At 32.2% G+C, this 14002-nt stretch overlaps 1 protein-coding gene across 2 annotated transcripts in view; it reads left to right on the top strand.

Annotated features, from left to right (window-relative positions):
* LOC100577936 overlaps window positions 1-14002 on the top strand; it is a 117246-nt gene that overhangs the window by 86371 nt on the left and 16873 nt on the right. For both annotated transcript variants that reach the window (XM_006564093.3, XM_026441238.1), the window contains one exon: window positions 8776-9007. In XM_006564093.3, coding sequence (XP_006564156.1) covers window positions 8975-9007 — 33 coding nt within the window. In that variant the 5' untranslated portion in view covers window positions 8776-8974. The remainder of the gene's footprint in view (window positions 1-8775; window positions 9008-14002) is intronic.

Here is a 14002-nt window from a genome sequence, read left to right as displayed (position 1 = left end):
TTTATATATAAGAAAATATCTTTTAATTTTAATTTTTAATTAAAATGGACGAACCAATTTTTCCTTTTCTTTTTTTTTTTGTCTTTCATGCATCGTCAGATTTTTAGGGAATAAGTTATTATATATTATAGGGAATTTAAATTATTATTCTGAAATCTATGTTGCACGATCGCATTATAACTTTGAAATTTGAAAAATGTATAATCAAACTTTCTCCTGTCCTGAATGAATTTTTGAAACATTGAGCATAGCGGATCCGTTGCTGAGCAACAAGTAAAAACAAAATAATAAGGTAGGAATAATTTCTCAATCTAAAGTCTTATTGGAAATAATGAAATTACGGCTGGCATCAACCGAGGTTTATTATAACTGTCACATTGCTCGATTGGATGCCATTAATCTCGGTAAGATTAGGGGTCAGCGTTTTATAGACTCGATCGAATCTCCAGCCTGAACAGATAGGAAATTACTTAGATTCATTAGAGGCCATTAAACGGCAATATAACGTTACTCGACTTCCTCGAATTCGATCAACCATTCCCCGTAAGTTCAAGAAACATTTCGATTGAACATTAGCGCGACATTGATCGATCAAATTTGCAGAGATCGATATATCAAGATAATAATTGTCGATCGAATTACTATTTATTGTCAGATTGTTGCGAATGCGTTCGTTCGTTCGATCATGCGAAATTTAAATATATATAAAAATATAGCTTTTTATTAGCTTTATGCAAAATTGTATAGAATTTAATTAGGCTTCCACATTCTTAGGTGAGATCTAGAAAATGTTTCTAAAGAAAATTATTCAAAGTGTACACAGTAGACATTGTGACATTATTTAGAATCAAATATTTCATTTATTTAGTTATATTGTTTAATCGATAAGATAAGTTTGTCGAACTTGATGAAATTTTATATTGATTATAAGATTCATTATGAAGATTTTCAGTGCGTTTGTCCTCGATTTATTTTTAAGTATCGATTCTTGATTAGAGATAAACGATTAGATTACATTGGATCGGAATTCTTGAAATCTTTTGAAGAATTCTTGAAATCTTTTGAAAATTTGCAAAAGACTTTAGTTAATTTCGTCGAACAAAGCTAGAATTTTGATCGATCTTTTGATCTCAGAAATCTTAAAATTCAAAAACCATTTAATTAAAAATTTTGTTAAATACTAGCTTTTTATTAGCTTTATATTATTAAAATTGTATAGAATTTAATTACGCTTCCACATTCTTAGCTGACACAAGATTTCAATAAATTTTGTAAAGTTGAATGGTAAAAGGGAATCTCTGGTATTCTATGAATTTATTAGTAGAGTTAATTTTCAATATTCTTTAGTTTTTCAATTATAATTTAATTATTATTATTGAAAATTTGAATTTGAATAATATTTAATAATAATATTTAATAATATGAATAATATTTAACACGATGAAATAATCTTGGTCTCATGATTTTTCATTTTGATTTCAAACGCATTCTTTGATCTATGAACAATCTTTTAAAGTCTAAATCTAAAGCTTGGTTCGTGGATTTAAGAATCTGAGATTTAAAACTGTTTTGGATTTGATCCTGATTCTAATGTTAATTATACTAATTTAGGTTTAAATTTTCTTAATTTAGAATCTAGAGAAAAATATCGTAATGTAAAAATCTGAATTGCATTCGTATTTTGAAATATAAATTTAGAAAGATAGATTTCAGAATTAAATATATCTTCTATTCATTTGTAATTAAAATATACAATCTTCTATTCCATCTCTTCTAATACAAATTTCCACTCTGTTAATCTCTCACAAATGATCTTCAACTTCGATCTGGATCACCATTTAGCGATATCTCGTACGCATGTCTATCTGTCTGATTCTAAATTCAACCTGTGCAAATTATCGATGTTTGGATCGATATGATCTCTCATTGCTCGCTCAATCGCGATACATTGTTTCCAAATTGAAATCTTTTCGAAGCTCGTTAAGACTTTCTCGAATTTTTTCCACGAATGCAATCAATGTTTCTCGATACAATTTCTATAATCTGACACGTTAAATTCAGATTAATCTCACGATTGGATTATATATATATATGTAGAATATCGTATAACACAAACGAGATAGGCACACAAATTTTTTAAATTGTTCGCTCTTCCGCCTATCCATGGCTTATAATTAAGCTCTGTACGTATTTCGAAAGAGAAAACATCGATACGAACGGTGATACGTTCATAAATCAAACGGCTCATAATTTTTCTCGAGACGGGGATCTCGATTCGTTGTTGTTAAATTTGTTTCATTATCTATCTCTCCGCGTTACATATCACATTTCTCATTGTATTATCCACGTGGCAAGGTTTTATCGCGTTTTATCTCACGCTACTAAAAGATTATTTCCATGTCACCGACGAATTATCATCATCGATCAATGACCACCTCTCATTATGTCCATATTCATTTACCCGTGTAATTACCGATAATAGGGAACTTCATTATCGGCCAATTAAAAGTGAGCGGTTACATAATGGCTGGGACGCGCGATGCGTTTTGATAAAAATGTCGGGTTGACGATTACAAGTCGAGATCCAATTTAATCCCTATCTCCGTGCACCGATACCATAAAGTTTTTCCCCTCCTGGTTACAAGTTCGTTCCGCTTCTTGCAAATATCGCGCGATTAAAGTGCAGCCTTTCTATCTGATCCTTGAGATCGCCAGGTACACGAGTTCTGCCGCGGAATCGATTCCCGCAAATCGATACCTCGCTAATTGTTGCTATTCCTCTATGTATATATGTATAGATTTTAATTGGATGTCGTATAAGTGATACAATAAACTTTTGTATATTGTAAACAGGACGAGGTTTTCGCTCGATCCGCCATCTTGTTTTTTCTCGCCCGAAAGCGAGTATCGGTCGATATACATGTATCGATTGACACGTAACGCTCATGTGACGTCGGATCGATAATCGAATGTGTATACGTATATACGTACGCGAGAAGATAGGTTATAAAAAAATTTTGACGGAATAATATTAAAAATATTAGGAAAAGTTTTCAAATATTCGAATACAGAAAGTATAATGTGCTTATTTATGTGAAATTATGTGGTGTTGTTACGTGTATTTCTTCAAAAAGAAATATTTGTTTCTGCTTCGTTAGTTAGGTTAACTAACAATCTAGAATTTTTCCAATTTTCAAAGCTATTCAAAAGTTGTATTCGGAATATAATAGAAATAAAATTGAATGTCGGAAGGAAAGTAAGGATATTTTTTTTACAATTTATATATATATGTAAATCGCAACAAAGGGTTGTTCATCGAGGAGAGGAGAAAGTTGCTCGATTTTCTATCGTAGGTGGATATTTTTGATACGATTTCTTGATCGGTTTCACTTTCTACCGAAAGCTCGCTTTCTGCCTCCGCATTTATGACGAAATGTTTTACGAGGCGAAATTCCCTGCTTTATCTTTCCCCGTGAATTATGCTCAGCATTGCTCAGCTCAGTTTCTCCTCGCTTCATCGCCATCCAATAGTTCCAAACTATTTCAAAGCTTTTGTTTTTCCGATAGAAAGTGGATTGCACGCGATTTCGATTTCTTGAAAGAACAAGATACTCCTTTTGTTCCTTTTAAAATAATCTAAGAAAAACTATCTTAAATATTTCGAATATTCTCTAACAATTTTTCTGATATTTTCGTTTGTTTCGCGATGTGTAAAATTTATTATATCTCGCGACGATAATAAATTGTCGAAATTATCGTTGCAAAAGAGATACGAGAAATATCCTACCTTTTTATTTTTACTTTTTTTAAATTTCTTTTTATCCTCTTTCGCACGAACGATGACCGAACGGGAAATCGCGTATGATGAATTATCGATCATACACCTTGCGAAAAGATTTAGAAGAAAGATAAGAGAAAATAAATAAGTGGAATCCCGATTTTTATTTATCTATTTCCGATCGATCGGTCATTTTTCAGCGATTCATCGATCACACATGATGGTTCAGAAGAAAAATGAGATTCAGAATTCCAATTCGTGTATGTTCGATTGGTCAATCGATTTTTTTGCGATAGAAAATTGCACGAAATTTTCGATTATATTCAAAGTTAATAACTAGATTTTTAGATGTCATCGAGTAAAACTTTCTTCGAACTCTTTTGTGAATTCGATCGAAAAAATAGAAAAGTAATTTTCGAAACATTCGATTCCTTTCTTCTTTTTATAAAACGATTTAAAGTATCCACAATTTTTTCACAATCAAAAATTCACATATATTCAATTATACTTCTTACGATTTTTTGATTCGCTCGATCCTTGAAAAAAAAAAGTGATTCAATCTCGTCAATGAATCGTCTCAAAGAATAAAAAAGATTATATCTTCGATTACAATTATCATGGATGGAGTAAGGCTCGATAAGGGATCGTCCGTCTGCAAATGCTATCTGCTTTTATCGATGATGATCCATTACTTATATCGATTACGCGTTTCCAACGTCATTAATTAAAAAATTATATTGACGATTACGCGCGTTCATTGATTCACAGAACGAAATAATCGATTCTTATGGCATCGATTGAAAGAGAGATGCTCGATCGATGGCAGATAATATAAAAGATGATAGAAACTTGATCGAAGTTGATTAAATTCCTGATTCGAGAAAATTCGAGAATTGAACGAATAAGATATTATTTGTTATTTATCGTGTTATTTTTAATTAAGATTGTTTGCTCAATCTTCTTGTAATAGATGGACAATCTTCATAGAAGGAATATATTTCCTATATCGTGTAGTTTTTTTGTTTACACTGATTTGTATTGATTCTAAATTTACACGATAATAAATTACATGTAGAACGAATGTAATTATAGGAGAAAAAACATCGAATGATGGATCGATCGTTATATATTCTTTTTTTTAACAACGATCGAAATAAAATTTTTGTTCTACTTTACATCGAGTAATGTTTGAATAATTTTGAATAATTTTCCTTTAATTTATCATTCAAAGCATAGAAAATAATTGGAGTAATAAATATTTGATCAATCGTTCACAATTTTGAAGCGACATCGGGTATTTCGAAACAGGGAGATCCCTGGATTTAAAAAGATAGATCCCAATTGGAGTAATAATGGATGGATGGATCGAGATATTGTAAAGGATGCAAATTACGAGATTATGCAAAAGCAAGAAGCGTTCTAATAAGAATGGCTTCGTGTCCGCGATGATATTTGAAAATGGTTGAAACCTTTCTCTTTGTTCCGCGATGTCGCAATATCTCTCACCTCGTGTCAACAAAAATGCCAAGGAAATATCTCTATTATTCGATTATAACCTCACCAGCCTATAATCAAGCCTATAATTATAATATAAACAGGATAAAAATTCCATGATTTATTCATCCTGTTTCTTTCTTATCGAATAATTTACTCCGTGTAACACGGATTTATTAATCGATCTATCGATAGCATTGATCTCGTTAAATACCTTCGCCTCGATAAAATAGAAAATTAATAATCCATTTTCATGATCTATAACCAGATTTCAATAATTCTTGAGTATAATATTTCATTGTAGAGTCTGTCCTGTATAAAAAGTCCTTCCGAGTTACGTCCAACTTTTTGTCATTGAGCTGAAACTGGTTCCACGGGAATCGCGCAATAAATCTTCATTTTCTTCATCGCAATTATTATTTTAATCTTCCTCATTCCGCGTTATTTATAATAGATCTACGTAGTTTATTCATCTACGTAGTTAAAATTAATCTCTTCGATTCGTTTGCAATATTGTATTCGAGTATTGAAATAAAATTTGCTTCGAGATTTCACAAGTTTTCCTTCTTTTCAGATTTTTCATCTTTATTATCTGAATTTAAATATTCGGATACTTGAATTTTCAATTTTCAATCTACAGAATTCTTCGAGTATTCAAAATATTCAACTTCAAAATTCAAATCCAATTATTTCAGATTCGAAAAATTTATTCGAATACTCAGATTCAGATTCAAATATTCGAGTACCCAGATTCAATATCCAAATTTAATATTCAAGTACTCAAATTCAAATTCGATTATTCGAGTATTCAGATTCAGAATATTCAGAAATATTCGAGTAGATTCAATATCCAAATATTCGAATACCCAAATTCAAATTCGATTATTCGAGTATTCAGATTCAGAATATTCAGAAATATTCGAGTACCCAGATTCAATATCCAAATATTCAAGTACCCAAATTCAAATTCGAATATTCGAGTATTCAGATTCAGAATATTCAAAAATATTCGAGTACCCAGATTCAATATCCAAATATTCGAGTACTCAGATTCAATATTCAAATATTCAAGTATTCAGATTCAGAATATTCAGAAATATTCGAGTACCCATATTCAATATCCAAATATTCGAGCATCCAGATTCAAATTCGATTATTCGAGTATTCAGATTCAGAATATTCAGAAATATTCGAGTACCAGGATATTCAAATATTCAAATATTCAAATATTCGAGTGCCCAGATTCAAATTCGAATATTCGAGTATTCAGATTGATATTTGGATATCCAAGATTCGGATACCCAGGTCATGTTATGCAATAATAGTAATATTCGATATCGAAGTAAGTAATTCTTGTCGTCTTATTAAATTCTTATTAATTCAGAATTCGCCACGATCGAAATTTAACACTCGTCCATTATATTACGTGAGAAGGCGTGTTTACACGGGTATGAGAGGCGTCGCGGCTTCAAGACGGACCAATCGATGATTTCTCGAGAGTCATTAACTCATATAACGAATGATACTGGGAGCGGCAGCGTTTACCAGCATCTAATACTCGCCATTCTATAGGTGCATAAGGCTTATCAACGCTGGCGATCGAGAGAGAAATCGTACATATCATACTACCTTCGTTATTTCAAAACCAATTCTAGGAATAATCCGCTTTTGTTTAAATATCAACAGTTTAACGCGTTAAATGCAATAATATATACAACCATTATGTAAATAAAGTAAATAAATAGCCTACTTATGTCAATAGCGACATGGCAAATTAAGAATTAATATCTTTTACAAATTATTTTAACAGTATAATATTAAAGATATTCGAATCTCGTTTATTTATATACGTTTAATTACCGATAAATGATGTTTATTCAATAATAATCGAATAATTATCATTTAAAAATAACTTAAAATTATAGTAAGTTATAGATGTATATTTGAAAAGAGAATTAAAAAGATCGTCTTTTTAAATAAAAATAATCCTTCTTTTTAAAATTGTCCATGATTACCTACAGTGGATAACGAGTGTAAAACGAAGAATGGTAAGAATCTTTGTTCGAAAGGATCATTTTGATAGGTCAGTGCATGTACAAGAACGTAATCGATCGCGTTGAGATAAGATATCGATTCGGTATTATCGATGACACACGTCCAACGTGTGACGAAACGTGTGTTGCATCTTTTTTCTTTTCTTTTCTTTTCTTTTTTTTTTTTAAACGAAACGCCGGCGTTTAACTTACTCTACCCTCGTTACTTTTATCGGTAAATCTTAAAGATCGATCCAGTCTAGCGCAACGTGTCGTCGCGATCGTGTCGCCTCTTCCACTTAACTTAACACCGTGTTACAGGTGTTACACGTAATTTCGAGTCATCGTGCAAAAATTATTCCAATTATAAATTAGACTTTGGCATTAGTCAAAGTTGAGGTAAAATTAATATCGGAAATTAATTTTAATTCGATTCGAGAGAGGAGTTTAATCCCCCCCGTTAAATTACACTTGATATGAATCTGTAATCTTTGGATTGGATGAAGTTGAATGATAGATCGAGATTCGGTGTCGGATTAGATTAGACACGTAAGGTATGAAAATGAAAAAAAGTATTTAGATACAATTGAAATGCATTGTAATTTGAAATTTTGAATATATTTTTCAATTATCGTATACACTTGGATTTCTTCCAGATTCGTGTGTCTCTTTTTCTTTTTTATTTTAATAGTGATAAAAAAATAGATGAGAAGTAGAAAACGTGAATTAGAGAGATGCAATGGAATTATTCATAATACAGGAAAATTTAATTAAAATCAAATTTAAATTAAATTCAATACTCAGATACATAGACAATTTTTGAAATATATCATAATTTAATTAATTATATAAAAATGATTAAGAAGTAATTAAGAAAATATTCTCTCTATTATACTAGAGATATTATACTATAATTTCAAGGATTATTTATAAACTTTTATTAAATAACATAGCTCAATCAATACTAATTATCATTCAATTACCAATTATCTCCTAGTTAAGTGCTATCAACTGTCAATAAAAATATATTCACACAAATCTGAGATATAATTTCAAGGATTATTTACAAACTTTTATTAAATAACATAACTCAATCAATACAATAATGATATTCAATTATCCCTTAGTTAACAGTGCTTCCAACTGTCAATAAAAATATATTCACATAAAATCTGAGATATTATACTATAATTTCAAGGATTATTTACAAACTTTTATCAAATAAAATAGCTCAATCAATACTAATGATACTCAATATCTAGTTAACAGTGCTACCAACTATCAATAAAAATATATTCACACAAAATCAAGAATTATTTATAAACTTTTATCAAATAACATAGGTCAATCAATACTAATGATACTCAATATCTAGTTAACAGTTAACAGCTTCCAACTGTCGATAAAAATATATTCACACAAAATACACACACACACACATATATATACAATATAAAATATTTTCAACAGATCGGCGGAGGAGCCATGTCACCGGAACTGCGGAACGGATCGCGAGAAATGGACGTAGAACCGGGAGAATCGGATCGCCTGTCGAATACCTGGCTCGAGTGAAAACGGAAGATAGCCGTGCAATAATCGTGGATCGACGAACGTGAATCGGTCCAACAGCTTGGAACCTACGGCCTCCCCGCTGGCCTGGCCAGCTACTATGCGAATTGAAGCTCTCAGCACCCTCGTCGCGGTGAGTTCTCCTTCTTTTTTTCTCTCTCAAACCTTTCAAACGTCATCTATCTCCCTTCCTCCATCGACTCCAACCGACTTTGATCGATTGATTGGACGGACGTTCGACAATCAATACGTATATACATACATATTGATCAACTTTGTATGATTAATTTGTTCGTGGCTTGGTTGTAGAGTAAAGGTGACAAAGTAATAACGCGACACGTGTGATATTTCACTGGGTTGGAACGTGGGTGAAGTTGAGCGAAAGAAGGTGGCAACTAGCACGATATTTCATCGATGAATTTCAATATGTTGGGGAATATGCGTGTGCAGGTATATATATGGTGATTTATTAGGGAGCTTGAACGTTTGATGTATGATTCCATTATGGGATGTAATCTTTTCTATTTCACTCGTGTTTGGGGATAAAACAAAAAAGGGAATTAGTGGATAGGATAAATAATATACGTGAAAAGGATTGTAAAACTATTATTGAATTTATTTTCAATTCGCTTTGATCATATTTGAAAAATCGATATATATATGTATTATCTTTCCTTAAGTGATCGATAAGTGATCAGAAATTTGCCTGATATTTCTCTGTGGAAAAAAATTCTTTTCTTAAAATTCTTGCTCGATTTAAATCTAATTTCCTCGGCGAGATAATGTGACCGTTTGCTCGCCCAGCAGGTGTTAAAATAACGTTCTCATAAATACTGCTTACCGTGACAATAAGTAATTCTTTCCACGTGTCGTGTAACTCGTGTACCAACACAATGACCGTGATAACTATCCGCTGATTTAAATCATCGCCATCACGAGCATTGTGGGTGTAATTACCGCGCCATTCTCACGTGATAACCGCGAATGTGCAACCCACAGAGAAGAGAAATTTCACCATTCGAATCACCGATAATTTAACAAATTTTATTAAAAATTTTTCCATTCGTCTATTATTATTTTATTATTTCTTCTTCTTTTTTCTTTCCTCCTAAGTTCTCGATTTTTTTTTTTCACGTTCAAGCTAATGATTTCTAGATGATTTCTGGAATGAGAAAATATTTTAATATTTCGTGAAATCTTTCATTCATCGAAATTTTCTTATAATCATGATCGACAAAGCTTTTCTATACATTTTACACAAATTTTACTTAACTTTGTTCATTTTCATTTAAAATTATTTAACATAACTTTTAATGAGGGAGGAAGAAACGATTCTTCTCTATTATTATTAGGATTATGCTTATAATATCGTTTATCAGAAATTAACGCAAACGAAAGCGAAAACAAAATGGATATACAAGTTAAATGAAATTTTTCTTATAATTACGATCGACAAAGCTTTTCTATACATTTTACACAAATTTTAACTTAACTTAATTAATATTCATTTAACGTTAAAATTATTAACGTGAAAAGATGATGGTCTTCTTCTTAATATTGGATTCTTATTATAATATATATTCTATTTATCATTTGTTGTTTTTTTAATGAAAGAGGAAGAAACGATTCTTCTCTATTATTATTAGAATTATGCTTACAATATCGTTACATTGTTTATCAGAGATTAACGCAAACGAAAGCGAAAACAAATACAAGTAAATATACAAGTTCGACATTATCCGATTTAGAATTGGAGGAAAGGAAAAAGAAAAAAAAAGGGAAGAAATATATCGATATATCGGGCTTGCGATCTTTTCCACGTTCCAAGTGGCGAGATTTTTAACGCGATTAAGAACGCGTAACACTGTCTCTTTGACTGTCGAGATCGAGACACGTTGGACTGCGCTCGGTAAGCTCGTTTTAATGACACGGTTATTCGGTTATGCGGCGTTGCGAGATTATCGGGAACGCATTGATTTTTGCGGCGAAGATCGATTACCGATCCGTGCAAATTAATAATACTGCCTTTCACCGCGAGATTTTCCAAGGCGATTCGCGGTATAGGTTCTCCTTGCTCCGTGTATATATCATAATATCGGAACAAGTCGCGAACAACAAGGTGCAAGAACGCGACAATGCGAGGAATCGGCGCCTACCCGGCGCACGATTGCGATCGTGACCGCCTGAAAACCCTTTCGATCGATCGACCCTTAGAGAGAAACAAACCGCAGTTTCATTCTTCTTTTCTCTCCACCGAAAAGAAGAATTTAATCGTCGTCGATTCTTCTTCTTTCTCCATCGAAAAGAAGAATTTAATCGTCGTCGATTCTTCTTTCTCCACCGAAAAGAAGAATTTAATCATCGTTGATTATATAAAAATGACTGGAAAGTTTATATTCCAAAAGGAAAACTTATCTGAAGAGATAATTTGTTGAGAATTTATTATAATTGAGTACAATTGCAGTAACTTTTAAGTAATTGTAACTCATCAATTGATCGATCGATAATATTCTTTTCTAACAATAAATAAAGTTTCATTCTTCTTCTTTCTTCACCGAAAAGAAGAATTTAATCGTCGTTGATTATATAAAAATGACTGGAAAGTTTATGTTCCAAAAGGAAAACTTATCTGAAGAGATAATTTGTCGAGAATTTATTATAATTGAGTACAATTGCAGTAACTTTTAAGTAATTGTAACTCATCAATTGATCGATCGATAATATTCTTTTCTAACAATAAATAAAGAATAAACCTTTCGATCCTTAAGAAAGTTTCATTCTTTTTCTTTCTCTACTGAAAAAAGAATTTAATCGTCATTGATTATACAAAAACGACTGGAAAGTTTATGTTCCAAAAGGAAAACTTATCTGAAGAAATAATTTGTCGAGAATTTATTATAATTGAATACAATTGCAGTAACTTTTAAGTAATTCATCGCGTGTTCGATTGATCGATCGATAATATTCTTTTCTAATAATAAAGAATAAACCCTTTCGACCTTTAAGAAACTACAGTTTCATTCTTCTTCTTTCTCCACCGAAAAGAAGAATTTAATCGTCGTTGATTATATAAAAATGACAGGAAAATGACTGGAAAAATATTCCAAAAGGAAAACTTATCTGAAGAGATAATTTGTCGAGAATTTATTATAATTGAGTACAATTACAGTAACTTTTAAGTAATTGTAACTCGTCAATTGATCGATCGATAATATTCTTTTCAAATAATAAATAAAGATGGAAAATAGAACGTTTGAATAATCGCTTGAGTTATGTTAAATTTTTGAAAAGTAAAAGTTGGAATTGTTCGAGGAAGTTTAAGTAAACTTTTATCTCACCCTACAATCTCGAGATAGGAACTCGTCTAGAATACATATAAATTACATTCGTTCAGCGAATGGGATATATATATTACAGCGTAAATCATCCATTTCTCGTTACGAAAAATCGTGTATCTCGATTTCATTTCGTTTCGTCTACGAATTGAAGATTTCGCGAAAAAAAAAAAAAAAAGAATTTAATTTATCACTTATGCGAATATTAACCACGTGTACTCGTAGAGATAATTGTGGCAAACTATGCGGAAGTTGGCCGTGTTTAGGAACGCCTAAGTTTTCGTGTTGGTATGTAAATACGTTGCACACGTAGGAGGTTGATTTAAACCTTCTTATTTAATTCCTCTTTTATTTGTACCCTCTCTCTCTCTCTTTTTACATAGAAAATTACATAGATTATACAGCAATTCTTTGGGAAATGGAACATCACTTGGAGGAAAATTTCTTATTTTTCCAAACTCGTTGGAAGAAATGGATCAGAACATACTCTAAATCCCGTGCTTCGCTTCACTTCACTTGATAGAATCTTAAAAAAAGAAGAAAAGATAAAATAAAGGAAACCAAACTTCGAATCATCTTCCCTTCCCACAATTCCAAAAACCATCGAACTGGGTCGAACTTTTTCGATCCAATTATCATAATCGCACATCCGTTTCCATTTAATTGATTCTAAAACGCCTCCCGTTTCTCACCTCGAAATAATCTGTACCGCTACACGAAGAGGAGGAGGGGGGACGGATCAATTTCTGAGCGGAAGCGCTTGATCCTCGATCATCGCCACGGTTTCTGCACCCAAGAATTCGCTGTACTTATTAAAACGGGCCGATAACATACCAGTTTTTATCTTGCGCCGGCATTACGTGGCGACGTACGAATATTCACGGCCGATTAATGCCGCCATAGCTGTCCCCGTGATATTGATAAATGATAATCGTCTGAGCGCCACAAAGTTCTCCCGTGCGCAATAATTTAATAATGGCAGATCAGCGGTGGAACGACGGGGAGGAGATGGTGGTGGAACGACGAGGAGGAAAATTGTACACCGGGCGTATTAGTATGCTAATCGTTCCACGGGCGCCGATCGCGCCGATAAATTATTCTCTTAACGCGCCGTCAGACGGCAACCTGCCCGCTCACCGGTACCGTTCATCCCCTGTAAGGCTGCAACCGGGACATCGCATCGGTCCAAATGGAGCAAAAGAAAATAATTACATTTTTAGGCCGACTTTCAATATATACGAAGGCTGGAAAACTTCTTTTCTTTCTTTTCTTTCTTTTTTTTGGTTGCGAATTTGTTTTGAATTATTTAGTTTTATCATTGCTCAATTCGAAATCGATAGTGCAAATGTGAAGGCAAATTGAGGCTAGTAATTATTTAAACTCGATTCGGTTTTAAAAGATTAAATAAGAATGCAATTAAAGGTATAATTAAAGGACTTTTTTTTAAATGGATGTAGAGTATAATGTGTAGGATATTTTATTCGAGAATTAAATATATATTCATCGCGTATACAACTGGATAATTAAATTTCTATTAAAATTAGGAAAAATTCAAACCGTTATAACTCCGAAGATTGTCATCTCCGGTTAACTAACGAACGATCGAAAGAAGCGTGAAATTTTGCTGTTTAAAATGGTTTTTCATTTATCTCGATACGACTTCCGGTTCTCGAGATATCGTTTTGGAAAGAGAAAGTAATTTTATCGATCGTTTAAACTTAAACGCGATTAGCCTATTAAAATTGGGAAAAATTTGAACACGTATAACTTCGCGGATAATGACTTCCGGCGAA

The sequence above is a fragment of the Apis mellifera genome, linkage group LG6 (assembly GCF_003254395.2).
Source record: "Apis mellifera strain DH4 linkage group LG6, Amel_HAv3.1, whole genome shotgun sequence".
Lineage (NCBI taxonomy): Eukaryota > Metazoa > Arthropoda > Insecta > Hymenoptera > Apidae > Apis > Apis mellifera.
Note: the sequence above shows the minus strand (reverse complement) of the source record. Positions and strands in the feature narration are given on the sequence as shown.